This window comes from Neophocaena asiaeorientalis, unplaced genomic scaffold, assembly GCF_003031525.2.
Source record: "Neophocaena asiaeorientalis asiaeorientalis breed wild unplaced genomic scaffold, Neophocaena_asiaeorientalis_V1.1 scaffold220, whole genome shotgun sequence".
Lineage (NCBI taxonomy): Eukaryota > Metazoa > Chordata > Mammalia > Artiodactyla > Phocoenidae > Neophocaena > Neophocaena asiaeorientalis.
In genome coordinates, this window is record NW_020174042.1 from 2,729,731 (window position 1) to 2,754,702 (window position 24,972).

General features: G+C 47.2%; 2 protein-coding genes across 5 annotated transcripts in view; one reads left to right on the forward strand and one right to left on the reverse strand.

Moving 5' to 3' along the window:
• FAM219A (family with sequence similarity 219 member A) overlaps positions 1 to 15,902 on the reverse strand; it is a 54,498-nt gene extending 38,596 nt beyond the window's left edge. For all 4 annotated transcript variants that reach the window (XM_024753877.1, XM_024753876.1, XM_024753874.1 and 1 more), the window contains exon 1: positions 15,563 to 15,902. In XM_024753877.1, the coding sequence (XP_024609645.1) occupies positions 15,563 to 15,622 (60 nt within the window). In that variant the 5' untranslated portion in view covers positions 15,623 to 15,902. The remainder of the gene's footprint in view (positions 1 to 15,562) is intronic.
• A 242-nt stretch (positions 15,903 to 16,144) lies between these two features.
• Positions 16,145 to 24,972, forward strand: part of DNAI1 (dynein axonemal intermediate chain 1) — a 60,042-nt gene continuing 51,214 nt past the window's right edge. Inside the window, exon 1 of the mRNA XM_024753820.1 lies at positions 16,145 to 16,402. Coding sequence (XP_024609588.1) covers positions 16,373 to 16,402 — 30 coding nt within the window. The 5' untranslated portion in view covers positions 16,145 to 16,372. The remainder of the gene's footprint in view (positions 16,403 to 24,972) is intronic.

The window sequence follows — 24,972 nt, forward strand, 5'->3', positions numbered from 1 at the left end:
AAGGGTGCGTAAGAGTAACCAAAAAAAAAGGCAGAAGGTGCAGGAAAGGCATTTCAGGCAGAAGGAACAACATGAGCAAAGGTTCTAAATCAGAAGGGAGTCTAGGACATCAGAGAAATGGAGGAAAAGCCAGTGAGGTTGGGTGCGGTCATGGGGTATGAGATCAGCTGGAGAGGAAGGCAGGAGCCAGACCACACAAGGCCTTGTAGGCCATGTTAAAGATTTGAGTCTTCATAGTAAGAACAAGGGGGAAGGTGTTAAGATGTAACATGCTGTATTGGACATCCTTGCTACCTGGCAATGCTTTCCTCTGATATTTCCTTTCATGGGGATGAAAAGGATAGGGCTTTACACAATTCCTGCTGCAGCCATCCGGGAGAAAGGAGCAAAGAAGGACTCTGCAGCAGGTCTCTTCCCAAGACAGAATGAGTCCCTCTAGATCCTCACTGCCCAAGGAAGAACTAGACAGGAAGAATGTGAATGGGGCAACCAGGGCTGTGAGACTCATCAGAAATTCTATACTGGGTAAATGGGCTGTCACTACAAAGCTAATGTTTTCTGGCTGCTGCGTAGCCAGCCTCCAATTCTCAGCTTCCCTGCACTATCAGATGCTCCTTTGCATTGGACATAATGACTGAGGGACTAATAGCTATTAGGCTGGGTGGTGGCGGTGCAGCACTCCTGGGGGCAGGGGCAGGGCCCAGGGGTGGGTTCAGGTTGGCAGGAAGCAGCTCTCAAGTTCTGTGTGCCTTTCTGGTTAGCTGGCTCACAGTACCCGTGGGGCTTGCAGTGTTTGCTTGGGGCATATACACACTTAGAAGTGCAAAGTCTTTCCAGTCTCTCCTGTGTGAGGAGAGACACTGGGAGTGAAGACACTGGGCAGAACAGGAATGCTAGAAGTCCCAGAAGGTGGTGGTCGTGTTCTAGCCCTCAGAAGTTTTTGAACTTGGTTGGAAAGAGAAAGGGCCTAAGAGTGCTGGAGCTGCCCATCCAACCCCTCCTCCTGCCTCTCCCGGCCCACAGTCGGGCTAAACAGGAAACCAGGCTTGGGTGCCTGCCAGAGCCCAGGCTGGGGCAGGAAGTTCAGGAAACAAGTGAGAAAGACCCTCCTCAGCATAGAAGAAGGCTGCTCAGAAATCCCTGGGAAGGTAAAATCAACCCAGCTCCTGCTGAACAATCTCCCAGGGGAGGAAGAGACTGGAACTGCCTCTACTCTCCAGCATGGCCAAGTGTGGCCCTCACAGGATTCACAGAGCTCAGACCTAGGAGCTTCATAAGGAAAAACAGTGCTGCCTCAGTGAGAACACACTCCAAGTAAGGACCCTCCCCTCAGAACCCAGGTCCACTCTGAAGCGGGTTGGGTACATGTGGTCTAAAGACATCCTAGGGCCATCTTGGGTTGATAAGGAAGGAAATGATGGAATAGGGTAAGGGCAGTGGTAGAAAAAGTGTACCTAAAAAAGAAAGGGCTGGGCTTCCCTGGTGGCACAGTGGTTGAGAGTCCGCCTGCCGATGCAGGGGACACGGGTTCGTCCCACATGCCGCGGAGCGGCTGGGCCCGTGAGCCATGGCCGCTGAGCCTGTGTGTCCAGAGCCTGTGCTCCGCAACGAGAGAGGCCACAGCAGTGAGAGGCCCGTGTACCGCAAAAAAAAAAAAAAAGAAAGAAAGAAAGGGCTAGTGATATCTGTAATATCTCTGGGGACAAAGGCAGAGAATCGACAGGGGTTCTCTCTTGTCCAAATGTGAAGGAAATTCCTGATGAAATAATGGACTGAGTCACAGACAGAACAGACTTGTGGTTGCCAAAGGGGAGGAGAGGTGGGGGAGGGATGGATTAGGAGTTTGGGATTAGCAGATGCAAACTATTTTATATAGAATGGATAAACAACAAGGTCCTACTGCATAGCACAGGGAACTATATTCAATATCATGCAGTAAACCATAATGGAAAAGAATTTGAAAAAGTATATAGATAGATAGATAGATAGATAGATAGATATCTGAATCACTTTGCTGTACAGCAGAAATTAAAACATTATAAATTAACTATACTTGAATAAAAATAAATTTAGAAAAAAAGAAAGAATGGGCTGAGGCGATAGCCATCAATGGCTGCTAAAAGCATTATGTGAAAGGCTGATGGAGGGATCAGGCGAACTACACAACTAATCAATCTGAACAACACAAAAAGTAGGACAACCATGTGTCCTGTGCCTCCTGACATGATGCAATAGGAAATACAAAGCACCACCTTGGAAGGATCCTTCACAAAAATGTTGAATCAAAATCTGATCAGGGGCTTCACTGGTGGCACAGTGGTTGAGAGTCCGCCTGCCGATGCAGGGGACAAAGGTTCGTGCCCCGGTCCGGCAAGATCCCACATGCTGCAGAGCTGCTGGGCCTGTGAGCCATGGCCGCTGGGCCTGCACGTCCGGAGCCTGTGCTCTGCAACGGGAGAGCCCACAACAGTGAGAGGCCCGTGTACCGCAAAAAAAAAAAAAAAAATCTGATCAGACCTTGAACTTTAATTACCACTTTGCAGAAATACAGGAGATAGAGGACTATAGATGAAATAATTATTCAGAGTAATCCAGTGGGTGGGTACAGGTGAAATAAGATTAGCCCTAGGTTGATAGTTATTTAAGTTGAGTGGTTCATTTTACTTTTTTCTCTACTTTATATGTGTTTGAAATTTTCCATGACAAAATGTTTTAAAATTTTGAAGAAGGTCTGCAGACAGGAAACTGCCTCCTTCTCTAGCCCACAGACCTGTGGGAAGAGTAGTTGCAACGTGGACTTGTTCAAATGTTTCTTGAGCCCTGAGAGTTGGTCTTTGAGAGCGGAAACAGCAGCAGGACATCCTCCACTAGCCTCAGTAGTGGGGTTCTCCAGGAAGGTCTACTCTACCAACAGGACTCTGCAATAGCCGTGGCTGGGATGTGCAGGGCCTCCTCCAGCCCAGGCCCACTCAATGGAACCCCCTCTGGGAATCAATGGGAGCACAGAGCACTTCCATCTCTAGCCCGGCCTGATCAGGGCCCTGTCAAGGAGGCCAAGGACTCTTCTCATTTGGTGATAAGTAGAATAAACCACTTTCTCACCCTCTCCTGTAAGAGCTCCTTGGGAATCACATGCAAAAAACGGAAATCACCAACCCCTTAATCACCATCAACTTTTAGATCAGAAATGATACAGTAATTTGCAGTTCATTTTCATGTACATGATCTTCTTTATTTATAAAATAAATAAATAAAATAAACAGTCTGAAAGATTAGGAGCCTGGCCAAAGGTCATAACAAAAGGGCTAGAGCTAGAATGTACCCAGCTGACTTCCTACCAAGGCTGTGCATAGCTCCTGCCCTGGGGCCCATGTCCTTCACTAGCTCTCCCTGATCTCTGCACCCCCCTCAAGGATACTCAGACCAATTCCCCTCATGAGAGTTCCCTAAGACTACCTGGCTGCTGTAGCTCAGCCCCTGGCGAACGAAGGATCTGAAACATGAAGTTCCATCAGGAAGTTGATAAGGAGGCTGATAGATGAGCAAACCCTGAGGGCTGACTGGTTCCATTTGGTGCCAATGTTTTCTACCATCCCCCAATTTGGTCTCCCTCCTTGACTCCATGTAATTTTCCCTCTTTTTCCTCAAACTACTTATTAGCCACCACCGCCTCCCTACATCATTATCCCCACTTGGCCTTTCTCTAAGCTTATGATCTCCTCTGAGCCAGGGCTGGAAGCAGCAGGCCCGCTGAGAGCAAAGAGGACTTTCTGGAAGCTGAAACCCTCAGGGGACCCCTCTGGGATTTGCAGGAGGCCCAGTGGAGGCCCCTCTCACCAGCTGCTGCAATTTACATGCCAATGTGACTGCTGGCTTTCCCACCAGAAGTAGGCCTGCTCCTGGACAGAACAGCTTGTAGCATTTGGTTTTTGTGATAAGGAGAACGTGAACCCCATGCCGGCCACACAAAGAACAGGACATCCAGGGTGGCACTCTTGCCTCCCTCTAAGCTCCAGATATATATATTTTTTCATCTCCAGGAGGATGTGTGCAAGTCATCCAGTGGTGGAAGATCCAGGTAGGAGTTCTTCATCAGCAGAGCTAAGTGTTTTGCTCACTAAATATTACACATCACAACTCTATTAACAGCTTTTCCAGCCTCACAACAAAGTGGGCAGCACAATCACCGGCTGTGCTACCAACAGGAGAGCGGCTGGATTGGCTCTCCCATGTTCTCCTGCGTCTTTCTCTCCTCAAAGCTGACCTCATGGTGCAAAGGGAGACGACGGAGAAAGGCCAGTTTATAAGGGACTCAGACTGCAAACTCAGCTGGGAGCCCCCACCCCACTTCTGGGAGCAAGGAGCAAGTCCCTCCTTGTCAGAGCACTCAAGCTCTTTCTCACCCTGTGGTCTGAGCTCAAATATCACTTTCTCATAGGAGCCTTGCCTGACATCCCCAATCTAAGATGGGAGGCTTTATTATTCTCTCTCATGTCTTTTCTATCACTTGTCATAGTTTGTCATTGTAATTTTGTTTGTGCGCTTTATTTGTTTAGTATCTTTCTTTCCCACTGGATTGCCAGTTCATAAAGGCAGGGACCATGTTTGCTTTATTTATCATATTATTCCTTGTGTCTGGTATAATGTCTTGCATATATCAGATGCTCAAAAGATATTTTCTGAGTAATAAATGAGTGCCTCAATGCATGTATCCCCCTGACTCTCCCACAATTCCCCACATGTACCTTCTGCTCTTCTAACGAACTCCCGCCTAGTCATCCCCCTCTGGGTCTCTTCTGCTCCCCTCTTTTGAATCACCTCCTCCCCTCTCTTTTTCTCATTTTTAAAGGATGCAGCTGTAGTCTTCTGTAGTTCTGTTTCATGAGAGCAAGTTTCTTCTTTGTCAGACTGTGAGCTTTGGGAGCAGAAGCTATCTGCCAAGGAGTTAAAAGAGGAGTTGGGGTGATGAGACTTACAACACAACACATCAAAGTGGACACTCCAAATCAGGATATCATATGTATCAAGTTATATGCCACAGGTTATAGAGGCTTTTGGGCTTGGTTGAGAACTCACTAGGATAGTCAGAGAAGGCTTCCTGGAGAAGGGGAGTTTATATGGACCTTTGAAGAATGGGTAGGAGTGGAATAGGCAGAGTAGAAGAGGGGAGAGAATAGTTAAGAGGAGGCCTCAAGATGCCAATAGGTGAGAAGAGGTGAAGGGCCTGGCTGGACCTACCAGGAAGAAAGTTGGCATGAATGGTAGAACGTATGGCCACCTGGAAGGGCAAACACCTAGTGTAGATGCCTCAAAAGCCAGTGGAGAAATTTAAGTTGATGCAGAAGAACTGAAATTAAGTCCCAGATTGTGAGGGAAATATCATGGGCTTGGGAATCAGGATACCTGGGTTTTAGTCTAGGCCATGCCAACCTCCAGCTGGACAATGGCCAAGCCTATTTATCTTTGTGGAATTCTGCTTGCATATCTGTAAAATAGGCAAAAATTATTTTCCCAATCTATTGCACAAGGTGGAGTTCAGGTGCTTTGGAAACATCTTTGCATCTACCTTAGAAAGAAATTTAAGATAAGGATAAGACAACTGCATCCATTAACTTCACACAGAGACAATGTATTAAGGTCACAGGACAGGTAGAATGGAGAGTTCACACCTTAGTGAAGGAAAAGGAAGGATGCATGAAGAATGGGGCATTTTTGTGATTGGCCTTGAAAAATAGGAAAGATTAGCAAACACATACTAACAGAAAACTAGCAAAGTGTTGCTCATACTAAGTTCCACAATGAATTTTTTTTTTTTTTTTTGGTACGCGGGCCTCTCACTGTTGTGGCCTCTCCTGCTGCGGAGCACAGGCTCCGGATGCACAGGCTCAGCATCCATGGCTCACGGGCCCAGCCGCTCCGCAGCATGTGGGATCTTCCCGGACCGGGGCACGAACCCGTGTCCCCTGCATCGGCAGGCGGACTCTCAACCACTGCGCCACCAGGGAAGCCCCCACAATGAATTTTTTGGGGCATGTATATATTGCACATACTTAACAGAGCCATGTTTATTGCTAGAATGTTGTTCCTAGCTCCTGCTTTACAAAGACTGTGGCATTTTGCAAAGAGCAATGGGTCTTCTAGGTGCCTGGCCTTTGGCCCAGTTTAGGAACTGCTACCACAGGAAACGAGAGGCAATGGAGTCCAAAGATAGAAGCATGTCCACACTCCCACCTAACTGCCCTGGTTCCTCCCTGTGAAGCCACAGATAATGTGAAGTCTAACCACCTTTCCTTTCTTAGCTCCAGTCCTTTAGGCATTTGAAAATGTTAAAATGTTTTTTCTAAGACTGTTGTTGTTTTTATTTTGTTTTGTTTTGTTTTTGCAGGCTGAACAGCCTCAGTTCTTCCAACTATTCTCACAGGACATGGTTTTGACTCTTTCATCATTCTAGTCCTTCCATCTTTTGAATAATGACATCAGCACAAAATGCAGGACTTTAGATGGCACTGACCAGTGCAGAGTAGGACTATCACCTCCTAGGACCTGAATTCCAAATTTCTATTAATGTAGCCTAATAGCACATTAGCTTGTCTGGTGTCTGTGTCACATAGTAGACTTCCATTAAGCATCTGTCCACATAAGCACTAGCTCTCTTTGAAGGTCTGCCGTAGTCTACCCACTCACACAGCCTTAGCCTGATTCCTATTTAAATTCCACATTGCTGAATTCAGCCAGCTACATCTCTGAAAATAAGAGTCACATTACACACATGTGGTAGAGTTTCCACTAAATATGAAACCATCACCTCACTAGCCCCAGTGGACTCTTAACTGTATTAGCAGCCAGCCTAGACCAAGATGTCACTCCAGGTTCTTGCTTTGATTCTACATTGCTAAGGCAAAGGGCTATCCTATTTCATATGTGTCCTGAGTTCAATATAACAATATGTACAGCTACTAAATATGATCATGAAACCTCGACTGACGATAATGGATGTACAATATCAATATTTTGGATAGTGGCAGCCCCACCGTAATCTGTACTGGTCAGATCACATGGAGAGGGCTGTGTCTACTTCCAGGGGTGAGAAACTCAAAAGTACCCACTAGAGAAGCCAGGATGACTAGGGATTTGGAAACCAGACTCCAGGAAAATGGTGGAAGGAAAAAGCAAAGCGTTTAGCCTGGGAAAAAGAGTGCTAAGGCTGTATAGCCCACAGTAGGGCCTTTTCCTCGCCAGGAACTGCTGGCTTAAGGATCTCCTCTTGTAGCCTACTCCTTCTTCTTGCTCCTTTAGCCAAGGGCTTATAGTTTCATCTTAAGCATGGCCAACACCTTATGAGATATTTATGAGATCTCTTTATGAATCTGCCTCTTTTCCCCTCTTATCTGCTCAGCAGAGTCAAGGTTCTTCCCTCTTACATGGCCTGTTTCCAAAGGATTATTTACTTTATATCAAGTCAATATTTCAAAAACCCACGCTGAAAATCAGGGGAGGAAAGTTCAGTTTTCTCCATTCATTTCTTAAAGAACCATATCCTAAGACTTCAAACCTCAGTGAAACAGATTGCTAAGCTGGCTAACATCTCCAAGAGACTTCTTTTCCTGTGTTCTTTGCCTAGGATAACTATGATGATTCAGGGCTGCAAGGATGGCAAGCAGAAGCCTAGAACTGATGTTTCCCCCACTGAAGACTATGGCAGACATGGAAACTCAACCATGTCATTGTTTCTCATTAAACCAGGACTCAGCCTCAGGATCTACCTTAACACATGCTCCAGGCAGCCATTACTGATCAATGGGCATTGGCATAAGGGGTGAATAGAACTGAGGCATGAAGCAGCCGCACCAGGATTAAAAGTAAAATACGAAATGGGTAAAGTGTACAGTATATGAATTACATCTCAATGAAGCTGTCAAAAAAAAAAAAAAAGAAAAGTTAATGGTGAAAATGCTGATTTCACCAAAGCAGTGTTTAGTAGAGGGACTTGGGAAGTAAACCCCCCTTAGCATTGTCTTGAGAAAAACGAAGCACCTGACCTCGTTTGGTCAGAAGCAAAAATCTTTGCTTCTGCACCTGCCAAAGTTCACTAAGAACTTCCTACTGATGGCAACAAGTTCAGACCCTGACACAAAGCAGCAACATCCCATTAGAAACTAGCATAGGGCAAAATGGCGTGGGTTATAAAATAGGCTCAAAAGAGCTGGGAAGAATAGAAATCTAGACCTGATCAGAAGAGAGACTAATTTCTAAGTCAGAGTTTCCCAAAGAGTATTGCATGAAACACAATGGTTCTGTAAGACGTTAATAGATGTAACATGAAAAAAGGTTCCATAGTTCTGTAAGTTTGAGAAACACTGGATTAAACAAAGCTGGAAAGATTTCTTTATTGCAGGGCTTCTCAGAGTCTTTAAAATGCTAGTAAACATTATGATAGGATGGAGTTATAGGGTTTCCCAAAGGAATTTGTCTATAGGTACTTTTTTCCCCCCATAAAGTATCTCAAAGGACCAATATTCCTAAGAATATACTATAGGAAATGCTGGTCTGAACCATGCTTGACTGAGAGCTTCACTAATTCCTTTATAAGGATAAAATTGGGAATTAATATGGGAACTATAAATCATTTATAGCTTGTACATAATTATGTTTAAGTTAACTACATAGTAAAATATATATGGTTCTCACTCCATAGTTTGGGTGCAGTTAATTCACTAAAACTTAGTTAAAGTACCCCTTCAGGTATTGTTATAAATAGATAGATGGGGTGGACTTTGGTTATGACAGCCAAGAGTCTGGTGATGAAAACAGGCAAAACCAGGACAAGAACCACAGTAGCTGGGCTCATTTCTGCCTGGGTGTGGCTTCTTGTCATACTTAATACTTCCCAGGGCTAGAATGGTCATTCAGAGAACATTCTTTATGGCCATTAGTCCCCTCTTACTTGTGTACACACTCACATACATCATCATCATCACAGAAACTTAAAATTCACCCTCAAGAAACACAGCCATCTGATCCTCAGTTTGACATCTCTGAATAACAACAACAAATTCAAGTATATATTTGCTTGAACTGGCTCCTAAGAATGTAAAATCCAGAGGGATCTCCTACTAGCCCCCATCTACCTGTTCCCCAGCCCAGACCCTCTGGGCCTTCTTCCTAGACAACCTTCTCACTCCCTAGAGCCCAGGAGTTCACTCGGCTGCCCCGCAGCGAGGCTGATGGGTCCTGTGCCAATTTCTGAACTCCAGAGCAGAGCCAGATCCACAGCTGGCTCCAGCTCTGCCTGCTTCCTGCCTTCCTTTCTCCGCCCAGACGGCCAGATTCCCACCAGAGTCTCCTAAGAAAACAATGACTTGCGAGCCTGCTGAGCCACGCCTCTTGTTTCCTTCAACCAGCACCTCTGGGTAGCTGCCCTGAGCCTGATTCTCCGCTTCCTGCCTCCTCTGGGGCTCCCTGCACCAGTTCTCCCAGGGTCTGCTGGAAAGCATGAAGCGGCTAAGCCAGGAAGCTGAGTCTCCCATGTCCCCTTTCCAGACACAAGGCTCCATCTGCCCTCACAAGGAGGGTGGAGGGTCCCTGAAGCTAATCAGGTTCAAGTGAGAAAGGCTCTGTTTTCCATCTCTGTTCACTCTGAGCTATAGTCAGTCAAGGGCAGCAGGCAGTTGGGGGTTGGAAATGACTCAGCTTGACTCCCAGCTGACATGGAGTCAGGTAGCCTCCTGGTACCATGTGCCTCCCTGCAGTGGCTACACTTGGGGCATCTGAGAAGCCAAGTCACCCCTGAGTGATCTCAACCCAGAAGCCTGCTCCCTTGGCACACCTTGCCTGGAAGATAGCACCCTGGGTGCTGTTTCTACACCAAGTGCAGCTTTCCAGGCTGGTCTCAGAGAAGGGAGGTACATGTCCTTTTCCATTCTGACTCTTGCAAGTAAAGCAGTAACTCATATATCCGTTCTAGAAGAAATCAGTGAAAGGGCCCAGCTCAACCAATCAGCCAGAAAACCATAGGTTTGACCAGAATGATGGTAAAAGCAAGGCCAGAAACTGCAACAGAAACACTCTCTCAGCCAACAAAGGATGTTATTTTTCCTTTATCAAAGTGCTGCGGGGCGGGGGGCGGGGTGTGGGGGGGACAACCTACCATGGCTCCTCACTGCCACCAATTCACTTGCATTCATCAAAGCTGGTTACAGAGGAAAAGTATTCACTGGCAGATGGGCACACTTAGCATCCTTTTGAGGCTGTGGGGCTAGTTTCACTCCACTCTTCGGTTTTTCAATAACCCCAAGATTGCGGCTTCAGAAGCAGAGCAAAGGAAAACAGCAGCCTTCTCCCATATAAGCAGTCCCTGAAGCCAAGAGGTATACAGACCCCCTCAAATTTCCTGGGGTGGTGATGGTACCTCTTGCCATCCAGACATACATGCCAGAAACCTGGGAGTCATTCTGGACTCCCTACCTCTCCACCCCACCTCCAAACAGGTACCACATCCTGCCTATTCCACTTTATTAGTCTCTGTACATATGTCCCCTCTCCCTTTCTGCTTTAGTGTAGGCCTTTGTCATCTCTTGCCTAGATTATTATTATACCCACCTTCATATTAGTTTTCCAACCTCCAATCTCACCTTTTCCAATCTCTCAACCACTCCTGGAATGATAGTCCTAAACTCAAATTTGATCATGTTATTTCCTTAACTATAACACTTTATTCACTCAAATGCACCCTTTCGGTTCTGCCTCTATGCCCTTTGTCTGGAACTCTTGTCCTCACCTCCTCTTATTGGTCTGCCAAGTTTCTAGTCCTCTTCTAAGAGCCAGTTCAGCAATGTCTCCTCTGTGAAGCCTTCCCTGACTACTTGATGAAAGGCCTTACTGTTTTTCTTCGGCACTGCTGGACCTGGTTCTTACTTCTTACAGTGCTCATCACCCTGTCTTGACTGTGTATATCCATCCCTGGAGCAAGAGGCTGTGGTATTGAGCTCAGCACAACAATTAGCAGAAAGTAGGTTCTTAGTGTTTGTTGACTGAGGAGATGAGCAATAAGGGAGGAGCTGGAGGCCTGAGCAAACCTGATCCTCACTTTGCAATACAGGAAGAGAGAGAATGGTATGCCTCTTCCTAGAACCTGAGAAATGCTACTGGGTCATGAGTTACATGGACCATTAGGAGAATCCACTCTTAAAACTGAAGAGTCATTTTACTACAAGGAGATGACTTAAGGCTCCCAGACAACAGAATACATGTAGGTCAATTTTCCATAGTGGCTTCTTGCTAGCTTTACAATGTTCCCTCTGCCACTTTCAGGAGCTGCTATGACCCACTCACTAAATTAATGTCTTGACCATCTCCATCCCTGAGTGCAAGGAGTCAGGAGGAGTCTGAAATTCCTTTCCAAGCTTACGTGGTCAAAGAGTCAGAACCTCAGCTTTCCTTATCTTCTCCCAAGCAAGGTGACACTCTTTCCTAGGAATGCCCTACAGTGATCACCACTCTTTCCTAACATGTATCTAAAACCTTCCCGTAGCCATTTGAGCCCATCTTTCTCCTGGCCACCCCCTGGAGAGATCTCACATATCTTTATCTGTAAAGTACCTGGAACTGAGCATATGCTCGTGAACTATACAACTGATTTAACAGATAACCTGGGTTTCAGTGAGGCCAGACTAGTATTTCTCTCAAGAGCACAGAGACCCTGTCCGGTGCCATATGCTTTTTCCCCCCCGCCACCAAATCTCTTCCTCTCCATTACAGCCAAAGAGAAGACATAGACTGTGAGGCTGTACCAACCAGCCCAGCAGACAGACAGTAGGGCCAGAGAGCCTATCCCTGCTGCTCATACAAACAATAGCCCAAATTCAACACAATTGCTCAACAGAGAGCCTTGGACAGCTGGGAGCTTCCCTAGATCAATAAGGTGTGTGGCTTGGCCATAGAACTGACATACAAGGTGCGCCTATCCCTGTCTTTGCAAAAATCTGTGCTCCGAAACACTCAGGATTGTAGGAGATAGACACAGGAGAAGTGGAACCCAGGGACTAGGTCTCCCAGAGGAGCTCTCATTCCTTTCATAAGGAGACAGAAAGAGACCTTGGGGAGCTCTCAGGGATAGGCCCAGGCCTGGTTCAGGTGCTGCGATGCAGCCAGGCCAATTAAATAATTGGTGTGATGAGGAAAGTAGGGAGGCAACTCCCTTCAGGCAAACTCCACCCCAGACAGGAGGCTCCGTGCAGCTGTGGCAACAGCAGCAGCAACAACAGAGCAGGGATCTCTTCTTCTTCCTCCCACTAGCTGAGAACTATGCTTAAATTAGCACCTTGGAAACACCCAGATCTGCTGGCTGTGCCTTCTCTCCTAGCTGCTGCCGCTCCCCTAGGCCTCCTTTTCAAGTGCAAGTTTCTCTTTCAAGTAAATTTAAAAAAAGATGTTTTCCACCTAGAGTTCATCTCTCCAAGTAAGGAATGGCCTCTGGATTCTTCCAACCACTATGGGTAGGAGAGTGTTATTTGATGATCAAGCCCATGTGACAGGCCACTATCGGTACAGCTTGGTCCAGAAAGGGGCAATGATACCAACACAAGCACTGCCTTGTTTCCCTTAGGGCTTAAGGAGACAGCCCCGCCTCTGCCCTCAGAGGGACTCACACTGAGAGGGTGAACAAGAACAATAACTTCTGCTAAACTGTGAGCTCCAGGAGGCAGGGCTATGTCTGTCCCTATGCTGCTAACCACTGTGTCCCCAATACCTAGTACAGTACCTGGAACAGAGCTGATGCTCAATAAATATTTGGTGAATGAATTTGCTGAATCAATGATATCAGGTCACTATGATATTCTTTGGAAGAGTGAGGAGCTATTGTTTAATCTTTAAAGAAATAGTTTGTCTTCATTTCATAACTGGGAAACTGAGTCCAGAGAAGAGAGATTTCCTACAGGTCTTAATAAATAATGGCAAAAAACGAAATAGGTCACAGTCTGAGACCCTGGTTTTTCGTTTTTTGTTTTTTGTTTTTACGGTACCCGGGCCTCTCACTGTTGTGGCCTCTCCTGTTGCAGAGCATAGGCTCCGGACGCGCAGGCTCAGCGGCCATGGCTCACGGGCCCAGCCGCTCTGCGCCATGTGGGATCTTCCCGGACCGGGACACGAACCCGTGTCCTCTGCATTGGCAGGTGGACTCTCAACCACTGCGCCACCAGGGAATCCCCAAGACCCTGGTTTTTAAGGTCTACCCAAACACCCCTAAAGGGCCACTTTGCTCTTCTCTTCTGCAGTATGCCACCTTGATTCCTTATGCCCCGAAATGAAGACTCTTGGGGAAACTCCACACAAGATTCTGCTGGTCTCAATAATACAAAGAGCATTTAAGGAGCTCTGGGGATCCTCTAGACTTTGACCTGGGAACAGTGGTGGAGAGGCAGAGATCTGCAGGGCAATGGCTATGACCCCCAAATGGCAGATGACTGTATTGCTACTTCCATAAGGCTCTCATTCAACCTCAACAAAGTATCCTCTTGCAGAGAAGGGCTCCTTTAGCCTTCAAGAAAAGGGTCTGAAGGCGGTCACAGCTTTTCTGATAAGTGCCTCCTTGCCGTAAGCACTTCTACTTCAGAGCCACACAGATCAGAAGCAGCCCAGGAGTCTTCTGAGGACACTACTCACTCAAACCATCGTTGAAAACTTCAGGCAAAAACAGAGGCATCAGGGACAGCTGAGAGAACCTGGTGACCCCTTCCTTCTCCCCTCTCCATGGACAGTTATTGCCTCTCTCCTTAGGAACTCCAGATGGGAGGCAAGAACCAACTCATTGCTTTCTTCTCATTCACTTGGACCTTCTCCTTCATCTGCCCTCCCTTTTGATTCTTGATTAGATACATACAACTGGAAGGGCAATCTAGTTAGACAAGCCAGGTTGGCTGGAAAGATAATTCAGAAAGGAGTGTTCTCTTAGCCCAGCCCAAAGTTCTTCAAGTTCATGGGACAGACTTCTCAACCAGGATTTTCTGGCCCCCAAATAACCCAATGATGGCATCAGGCTAGGAAAAAAGTCCAGCAGCATCTCTCTCCCCAGTTTAATATTACACTTCTGTAAAGCTTCTCTGTTCGGGCTTCTAGAACTAAGTAGTCACAAAAGGGGAAAAAAGACACATCTCCGGCTAGGTGGCCTCTGATGATTCTCTCTACCATCCCCCAAAAGGTGTGGCTTAGAGTTGGTCATGGGTCCCTGCCAAGGTCTGTCTTGGCTGCTGTAATGGAGAGATTACTTGCTCAGAAAACCACAAAGCACATCTGTCAGCCAGGGGCGGGGGTCCCAAGGGTAGAACCTGTTCCTCACCTCCGCTTAACACAGAAGGAAGAGGGTTAGGGAACCCCAGAGCTTCAAGACCTGGAGAGCTCTGCTCAGCTCTAGCTGAGCTCATAGAATAGGGCATCCACACCTTCAGGTTCCTGGCCTGCCTTGCCTCCTTCCAGCTCCCACCTGGGCTCCAAGGGGGAAAGGAGAAGGAAAAGCAAAGCGAACAGAGCCGGGCACTCCCTCCCTTCTCCCTTTCCTTCTTTTAGTTGGAAAGACGCCGCCGCCAGGCCTCGGCGTTTCTCGCCCGGCGGATGTGCAAGCCAGTCAGGTAGACGCCCCGGGACGGTGGCCAATGGGTATGGTCTCCCCTAGGCCGGCCTCCGTGCATCGCCCTCCCCCTTCCATCCCCTCCGCGCCGGCAGCGATGACATCATTCTTCCCTGACTCCGGGACCGCGGACAGGAGGCAGGATCGGCGCCCAGCAAGGACTCCAAGCACGTAGGCCTAGGATGCTGGAGGCTCTTCCGAACCGGTGGGCACAGGCGGCTCCAGTGCGGCCCCGCCCCCTCTCCTGCCGGTTCCCCAGCTCTCACGTGCGCTCCGGATTCTCCATCTCGCCACCGAGCTCTTTCCTTCCCGGCTCCAGCACCCCCAGCCTAGATTGACTGCACTCTCTTCCGGAGAAGAACGAGATTCCCGGGTCCTGCATGGCTCCCCTGTCTCCACTCGTCCTCTGCCCAGGCCCTGCGTTCCCATCCATAGCCAGTGAACTGGAGGGGAGGCCCCTCCTCCTCTACAAACCTATTCCAGTCCCTCAGACAGCCTGCTCCTGGCCCCCTCCCCCGCTCTGAGCATCACAGGCCTCTAGGTCTAAATGCCTCCCTACCTCTCATCCCAGCCCCCTGGGCCTACCACCGACGGTGCCCCAAGACAGTTCCCTTCCTTTCCCCGCTATGGGCCTCCCTCCACTAATGGTGTGCACCATTGTGCCCCCGCTCGGTTCCATCCGACGGCGCTCCCCGTAACTCCCTTGGCCTGCCTCCGCTGGCAGTGCTCTCCGCCCTTACAGGCTCCTTTGCTGTCATCCCACGTATCCTCCCACGGTTTTCTAGTCCTGCAAGTCCCCCTCCCCCGGCGATGCGTTTTCACGGCTCTCTACTCCATCCGAGGCGCCCCCTCCGCACAGTCCCCAAGGCTTGACTCCCTCCCTCCCCCTCAGGTAGCGTCCCCTCCCGGCCCTGGCCTGCCCGCCGCCCGCCCCCTCACCAGCGGCTGCATCTCCGAGTGCGCGGTGGGCACCTGGAACCGGTCGATCTCCTCCATCATGGTGCCGGTGGGCTAGGGGGCCGGGGGTCGGGCGCGGCCAGGGACGCCGACGGGACCGCGCGGGGCGGCGGCCCCAGGAGCCGGGTCGGTGGTGCAGACTAGGCCGCCCCGGACCAGTCGGGCAGATGGAGGGTGGGCACGAGGCGGGAGGTTTGCAGGTGGGCTGAGGCCGGCGTGGCTCCGTCAGCTTGCCTAGCGCTACAGCGACCGTGGCCCTGCAGAGCCGCAGGTCTTGCCTCGCCTCCACCTCCGCCGCCGCCTCCTGTCAGCAGCTCAGCCACTGCCGTGACTCTGCAACTCCACTTCCGGGTCCGGGACACCGCCTGATCCTGCATTATTCATGAGGAGGCGGTGTCTGGGCTCACTAGCCCCTCCCACATGCGGGAGTTCCGAAAGGCGCGGCAGCCGGTAGTCTGGCCTTAGGGGGCGGGGCTTAGTGGAGCGGGTGGTTCCCGGCGCGCCCAGCCCCGCCTTCCCCTCGAGCAGGGAGGAGGCATCAGAGGCGCCTGCGCCTTGGCTGCAGGTTAGTTGCTGGGTAACCGCGTCAGGGAGGAGCCGATTCCATTCTGCGAGGGCGCGGGGACCCACAACGTCGGGTGTCCCCAAAGAGCCCCTGAGACTGGGAATTGAAGTGAAAGAGAATCCGGATTTCCTGTGCATGATTGAGGGGACGGACAAACCTCTTGTCCTCAGGCGGGGGAGCGTTTTGTAGGCGCTCCAAGTGTTGAGGTGCTTCCTGCTTCTTCGAAGATGCCCCACAAACCACCGCCTCGTAGGCAGGTAACACACACCTCGACCTGCTCTATTCCGACGACCTCTGACCTTCGCTGCCAGTGACCACTGATCATACCTCTGTTACTGACCCTTCATCTTCCTTTCCCTGTTGACTTCTGTCCCCCTGTGATTCCTGGCCTGTGTTCCCAGTGACCTCTGACCCTGTCCTGCTCTCTCCCACTAATCCTAGCCTCCTCTCCCACACTGCCCCCGACCCACTGTTTCCTACCACTCTTTCACCTGTCCTCCTCTCACCATTCCATTCCCTCACTCCACAGACCCAGCCTGACAGGCCCATCCTCCTTAAACCCCCATCCCCACTCCTACCAATATGTTCCTCATCGTCCTCACAGTCTTGTCGCAAATGAGTAATTTCTCCTGCCCTTTGCTGAGTGCCCAGTGCTGGGCTAGGTGGAGACACTGGCCTTTGGGAACTCACAGGAGAGTACAGGAGAACTGTAACGGAGACACAGAACAGATTGTGTGTGGGAGTATGGTTCAGATCTTCTGTGTTGGGAGACTTGTGAGGAGTGAGAGTTCAGGCAAAGAAGAAGAGGGCAGAGACCCCTTTCCCATCCCCTTTCACACACTCCTCACTCCAAACTGGCCCCTCCAAACTGTCCTCGTTGCCACCTGGACAGATGTCATCCCTTCTCACAGGAAACCCAAGAGTCGCCCCTCTTAACCCACCCAGCTTCACCCTGGAAGGAGAGGTAAGGCTCAGCTTCTCGAGGAGCTCTCTGTGGTGAAGCCACTCAGTCCTTCAAGAATCACTTTTTCCAAACCGTATATGAATTATCATCTTGGGACTAATATGCAGTTTCTTGCTTTGTGAGGCAGGGCTTCTACTTAATTATTCTTAAATAAGCACTATCTCAGGCCTAGGTATTTTGAGGTTTGGAGACCAAATCTGTGTGCATGCTGTTTGTGACTTTACATATTTGGGTCTGGCCTCCTCCGTATTATTAGCCTTTGCTCCATTGCTTCTTTCACCTGGACTTCCATAGCAGGTGCACCCGTCGTTCTTAGATCTCTGCAACCATGGGGAAGCTGCTATTCCCGTATGGCCTTGCCCTAGTTTTATGTCGGGGTTGAACTATGTTTTGAAGCTCATGTACCCAAGTCGGAAGCTTGGGGCTACCGACTTTTAATTTACATGCAGTTTGTTTTAAATTCAGCGTTACTGAGGTCTGGTTTACATACAATGAAATGGACCATTTTAGTTGTACATGTTGACAGGTTTTGACAGATTTATATACCACCACAATCAAGATATAGGATGCTTCCTCTACCCCCAAAAGTTTCCTTGCACCTTGTTCTAGTCCATTCTCCCCAGGTAACCACTGATCTTCTTTCTGTCACTCCAGATTAGATTTTTCTAGCAGTTTGAACAAACTTGGGAATCAGTTTCTCCAGCCCATTAGGGGAGACATTAGAGAATAGGTAAACTGAGAACAGAGAGAGGTGACAGCAGACAGAAGACAGAAACCCAGGTCAACTGGCCTTGCGCACATCAGCACTGCCCCTTGGAGGGAAGGGTTGTTTTAGAGCGGGGTAAATATCGGTGTGTGGAGTGTGAGCACAAGCTGGGTTGTGCTGGGTTGTATTCATCACCCTCTTGTCTCATTGAGGCCCAGTCTGTATCAGTGGTGAGCTGGGTGTGGGACTGCCTTGAGAGCCTTGAGAAGTCCCTGTCGTCTGGGAACTCAGTTGGGGAGACAGAACACAGGCATATAAAGATAAGGGAGGATGGGATCCCTGGGGCTGAGAGGGAGAGAGACATGCAGGTTGGAGCAGCATAAAAGCTTCAGGGAGTGGGCAGCTATGACTTGGATGCCCACAGTGGAGAGGGAAGGTCAGGATTGGGTTTGTTAGGGGGCAGAGAAGAATTTAAACTCCATTGTTTGTATCGCTGATCAAACATTTTATTGGCTCCCTCTTGCTCTCAGAATAAAGTCCCAAAAGTCCAACTTGCTTAGTATGGCCTACAAGGCCTTGCCAGGTCTAGCCTTTGCTACCTACCCTACTTCAGATCTCATCATCGCTCTGTGACGATTCCACAGTCCCAGCACACCCTGAACTGCCCTCACTTCCTGGAGAGTGACATCCACACTATCTTTCTCCTCTAGGCCTTTGAAATTGCTGTTTCCACTGCCTGCCTGGTACAGTCTGTTCAGTCTGCTGCCACCTGCTCCATGCCACCCTGCCCCAAATCTCTCCTTCATCCATCACATCTCAGTTTGCCCATCATATTCTCCTATAAGGGATTAAGTCGCCTTTCCGGAGTCAGGATAAGGTGATATCCCCACTAGACTATAAACTCTGTTGGCAAGGATGGTCTGTCTCATTCATTGTTGATTCTCCTGAACCTAGCACAATGCCTGGAATATATTAAATTCTGAAAATGAGTTGAATATGAATTCTGAATGCTTCCAATTGTTCTTTGGAAATTTTGATCTGAGTGAGTTTGAAGGATAGAAAGGGTTGATGCTGGGATGAGGAGATTGGTGGGGAGTGATAACAAGGAAACGTCACTGTAGAAGCATACTTTTCTGGGTTTATGTTTATATCTGCTTTGGTAGCAGGGCTATGAATGGTTCACATTTGAACCACACATACCCATGCCTTAAGAGCTGGGTGTTGGAAATTAAGAGGACAAAAATTCTGATGATATAAATATTCTCATTTGACAATTATTTATTGAGCATCTACTATATGCCAGGCACTGTGCTAGGTATTGGTGATATAGCAACAAAACAAACACAAATCCCTGCTCTCATGGAGCTTATCTTTTAGTTGGAGATAAATTGTCAATAAACAAATAAGTAAAATATATAGTTTATAAGGTGGTGATAGGTGTCAAAAAGAAAAATAAAGCAGGGAAATGGACTAGGAAGTTCAGGGAACCAGAAGATTATGATTTAAACATAACGGTCAGGGGAGGCCTCACGGAGGTGACATTTGAGAAAGATCTGAAGGAAGTGAAGGAATTAGCTATGTGGTATCTGGGGGGGAAGCATTCCTGACAGAGGACATAGCAAGTATAAAGTTCCTGAGATGAGAGCTTGCTTACACATGTTCTGGATCAGCAAGGAAGGGAGGAGGAAAATGGCAGGAAATAAGGTTAGAGACATGTATCCCTCTACTCCAGAGGGTTAATCAAATAATCATGGCATATTAGATTGATCATGATGAAGCTCCATGAATCAATTTGTAATTAAAATTCATGAATGTCAGGCACCATGAACCATGACCAGCTCAAAACATCACTGCTAATATCCCAATAAAAAAGTGTCCTTCCTGAAAATTTCAAGAATTCCAACTGGCTGCATGTGTATATGCAAGAGGAGATTTGCATCATTGCCAAACATTGCCTGGCAGGCAGACTTCTTAGTAGAGGACTGAATTAGAGTCTTCTGTGAACTCCAGTTAAAGGCTAATTTTAGTTTATGACTAACAAGTTTTAGTACTCCTTTATAACTCAGTTACCATGAAAAAAAAAAATCAAAGTCTGGCATTTTGCTTCAGTCGCCTGTAGGAGCCAAAGAAAAGACTTGCATTTTTGGATCATTTTGTGATCTCTCCAGAAGCCCTCTGGGACAACACTTTTAGAAATATTGATCTTGATGAGGTGTGACTAGGGTAGGGGTAAGTGGGCAGGAGTCAGTGCAAGGCCAGAAGAGAGTCTTAGATGATCCAGAGATTTTGAATCTGATGACTGGTCCTGGGATCCACAGAAGAAAGGACAGGAGGAGGTGAGCAGAATCTAAGGGAAGTTGATACTTTGTCCAAAGTAAGATCCCTGCTCTTGTGACCCTTCTCCTCCGTGTCATCCTCACTCCCTCACATCCTTCCTTCCTCAACCTCTTACCTTCTTTAAGCCCTAGATATGATCCTGTGCCCCTTTACTTCCTAAATCTCTCAAATCAGACCACTTTTTTCCTATTCACTGCCACCCTGCTAGCCCTGCCTACCATCATCTCTCACCTGGAAGGCTGTAAAAGCCTTGTAACCAGTATTCCCCTCGCCCACTCATGTCCCTTCCAATCCATTCTCTACACTGTACCAAGTGATCTTTTCAAGCTGTCAATCTGATTATGTCATCCCTCCCTCAGAACCCTTCAGTGACTTCCTACTGCTCTTAGGAGAGGGACCAAATTTTTAGATAACATTTCAGGAGCCTGTATGGGCTGAGGCCTGCTTGGATCTCTAAGCCTTAACTTGTTAACGCTCTTCCAATTATTTCTGTACGTCTGTTCTATGTGTTGTCCCTTCTTTCTGGAACACTCTTCGTGCCCTCCCTCCCTCACACATGTACTCACTCTTAAGATTCCAGCCCCAGGGTCAGTGCCCACAACCGCCTTAATGCCCCCTGCCCTGTTAATGAAAAGAGAGTTAAGTTTCTCTATTTATAGTCTCATTGCCCTTGATCCTTTCTTCCACAGCATGCATCCCAGGGTGTAATTATTCACTTGTTTGTGTAATCATTGGATTATCGTATGTCTCTCCCATTAGATTGTGAGCACCTTGAGAGCAGGGCCTGTGGATGTTTTTGCGCACATCTGTATTCTGAGCTCCTAACACAGCGGCCATCACGTTTGAAGCTCTCAGTGAACGATTGTTGAATGAATGATGGGATGTGGTTGAGGAAGTAGCATTGGGCTCAATGGAAGCATGTGGGAGGAGATCCTAGCACTGATTCTGGGGGAATCAGGGAAGATTTCTAGGAGGAACAACATGATTTAAGGTTTGGGCAAGAGTCCAACATGTAGGATAAGAAGGACTGACCCCAGAGAGGTTAGAAGACTACAAGGAAGAATAATGTCCTTCTGGGGAGGAGTGTGTTTATAGAGAGTTTCTAGTGTTTATAGGTTACATGGTCAGTCATATTGCATCTGCTAATGAAGGTAAGAACTAGATACAACCATTAGATTTAATAATTAGTAAGTCATTGCGGGACCTTGGAAAGAACAATTTTAGAGACAAAAGCCAGACTAAATTGAGCTAAGAAGATAGTAAAAACCATGTAGACAAGGATTTTTTTTTTTGAGATGAAATTAAGACTTGAATATGTTAAATGCTGAGGGGAGGCATTTGCCTGGCATAGACAGAGGGAAGTTTAAGATGAAGGAGATAAATGAAGACTAGAGCCAAGTGTCTGAGGAGGTGGGAGTGGATCAGCTGTGGACAAGAGGTGAAACACTTTGTAACAGAAAAGGAGAAAGGAGGAAGGGATGGATGCAGATGATGATAATTTAGAGGCTTAGTGACAGGAAGTTGAGAAAGTTTTCTCTGCTCTTCCCCTAGTAGTGTTACAGAATTCATTCTGGAAGTGATAACTAGAAAACAGATCTTGCCAATGGCTGTTCCATTTTGTTATGACTACAGTCATGCTATCTTGAGAGTTATGGTCTGAGGTTTGTCATGCACAATTATCAGATTACAAAACAGCTGTGAGCATTTGAGGCCAGAACTTGGTCTCCTCTCCTGTTTACCGTGGAGCCTAGCACATTGTTAGTACTCAGTATATGGCAGGTACTTGAATAATAATGGCAAAGGTGTCTTGTGCTTATCCCTGGGCTTTGCAACCTGCAAGCTGTTGCTGAAGAGTAATTTTGGTTCTCTGGCTCCAGCTGTGAACAAGCCATATGAAATTGTTTTCTGCCAGTTAGGAATTGTTATGGAGTGTTCAATCTTCCCAATCGCTGAGACAGCGTTGTATGGAAGAAACGTGCAAAGGACATGGCTGTTGATCAAACTTTGGTTTCGCTTCTTTGTATCTCACAACACTTTGTCCTGTTCATAGAGTTGCTGTATTCTGGTTTGTATGGTGTGTTTACGTCTTCCATTTATCTCACTTCCTAGATGTGAGAACCTTGGAGTGGGACTAACTCAACCTTTATTCTTCTTTAGTTGTCATTCTAGCATCTGGTACGTAGTAGAGGATTAACAAATGAATGAATTAGTTGATGAGTAAATAAGTGACTGATGGAAACGTATGTACTGTAATACTCTGAACCCTAACTTTCCCTTCTGGACCTGCAGAAGAAGCAGCTCATGCCTCCTTTGTTCTAGCCAAAGCACCAAATTCTGTTAACATCCCTACTCCTGATGTTAAGTTTATTTTCCTATTTCTATTCTTACCTACATCCATTTTCTCATTTACTTATTTTTTCCATGTGTCATACATTCAGCCTCAAATCTTGCTTTGGAACAAATTGGAATATAAATGGATAAAACAAATCTGCTAATCCCTGGACAGACACTTGGTTCCAGGCCTCTGTCTCTTTGTTAATGGTTTTGTTCCCTCTGTCTGGAATGCCTGAGCCCATCCTACCTCTCCTGCCTTTTATGAGCCTGGCAAACTAAGGCACATATATTTTAGCTAAGCTCTGTAAGTTGCAAAGAATAGAGGCTCACTCAGGTTACCTCAAGTAAAAGGTGGAAAGGGTGAAGGGGAAGGTGTGTATGTGGGGGGTTGTGGGTAGGTATTACAAATACCTAGAATTAGAATTGGAAAACTATTGGTTCTGAAACAGATATAGGTACTAATTACTTTCTCTATATCTCTCATGGCCTCTCTAATTTTCTTAGCAACTATATTTCATTCCCTATTTTCATTTCCTAAGCAGCCAACTTTTCTATGGTTTCAGCTTCCTCATAACTTAATGTGTTTTCAGCTCATCATGGCCACTCTGGCCTCTTCTATCTCACAAGGATCTCCATCAATGTCTCCATCCACCCACGAGTTCTCTCTGTAGTCCCAATTCAAACCCTTGGAGAAGAAATCTGATTTTCCCCAGCTTACATGTTCATGCTAGGCTGTATCAGGGAGGGATAAGATCCTATGACTCTCCAAGCAGCCAAAGCTGTGAGCAGGGCAATTTCCTTAGAAGGAGGTATTGTCTTTCCTTGGCTCCTCCCATGCAAGATATAACCTGCTTTATTCCAAAATAACTTCTACATTGCTTCTGATAAACCTTTCTCATACATTGTGCAGAAAGGGCCTCAGATTTTTTTCCAATCCATTGCCTCCATTCAGGGCAGATATTTATATTACAAAAGGTCCTGTCCTTTACAAAAGTTTTTTGTTTTTGTTTTTTTTTAATAGCACATTTCTGCAATGAATTTTTAAATGTATCATACTTTATGTATAACTTTTAAAGACCTTGATATAGGAGACATAGTCTGGCCATGATGGAGCAGTTCATGCTAGACTTGCCATCCCACTATGAACAACTGTAATCCTGGACACAATATATGAGGCAACTGGTTTAGGCATTCCCCCATTGCTAAGGGAAGGAAAACACCCAACATGAGTCACATGTTTATCCTTGCTTTCTGCCTTGGGTCAATTTCTCAATCATGGCTCAGGGAGAGAGATCCAAAGGAGAGCACAGTGATACCAGCGAGATAACCCAGTGTTGGAATTAGCAGGCAATGACTTTAAGGCAGTTGTTGAAAATACATTTATGGACTAAAAGAAAATATTGACTTAAAGGATGGGGAGGGCTTCCCTGGTGGCACAGTGGTTAAGAATCTGCCTGCCAATGCAGGAGACACGGGTTTGAGCCCTGGTCTGGGAAGATCCCACATGCCACGGAGCAACTAAACCTGTGCGCCACAACTACTGTGCCTGTGCTCTAGAGCCCGCGAGCCACAACTACTGAGCCCACATGCCACCACTACTGAAGACCGCATGCCTACAGCCCATACTCCACAACAAGAGAAGCTACCACGATGAGAAGCCCACGCACCACAACAAAGAGTAACCTCCGCTCGCCACACCTAGAGAAAGCCTGTGCGCAGCAACCAAGACCCAACACAGCCAAAAATAAATAAATAAAATAAAAAAAAAAGGGTGGGGAATCTAAGCCCCAAAAATGGAAACAGTAGAAAAATAAATATCAGAAATGAAAAATTTATTGGCTGGGCCTAATAGTGAAAGTGAAGATGGATCCATCAAAATTATCCAATCTGAAGAATAGAGAAAAACAAGATTAAAAAACAAAAAAGACACAGATATAGAGAACAAACATATGGACACCAAGGGGGAAAAGCGGGGGGTGGGGGAGTGATGAATTGGGAGATTGGGATTGACATGTATACACTAATATCTATAAAATAGATACACTATTATACATACACTAATATGTATAAAAATAAATAAATAAGAAAAAAAGAAAAACAAAAAAGAGGGACTTCCCTGATGGCACAGTGGTTAAGAATCTGCCTGCCAATGCAGGGGACATGGGTCTGATCCCTGCTCTGGGAAGATCCCACATGCTGCAGAGCAACTAAGCCCCTGAACCACAACTACTAAGCCTGCGGGCGCCCTAGAGCCCATGTGCCACAACTACTGAAGCCCGAGCACTCTAGGAACTGCATGCTGCAACTACTGAGCCCACATGCTGCAACTACTGAAGCCCACATACCTAGAGCCTGTGCTCTGCAATAAGAGAAGCCACCGCAATGAGAAGAGTAGCCCACACACCACAACGAAGAGTAGCCCCGCTTGCCGCAACTGGAGAAAGCCTGCGCACAGCAACAAAGACCCAACGCAACCAAAAAATTTA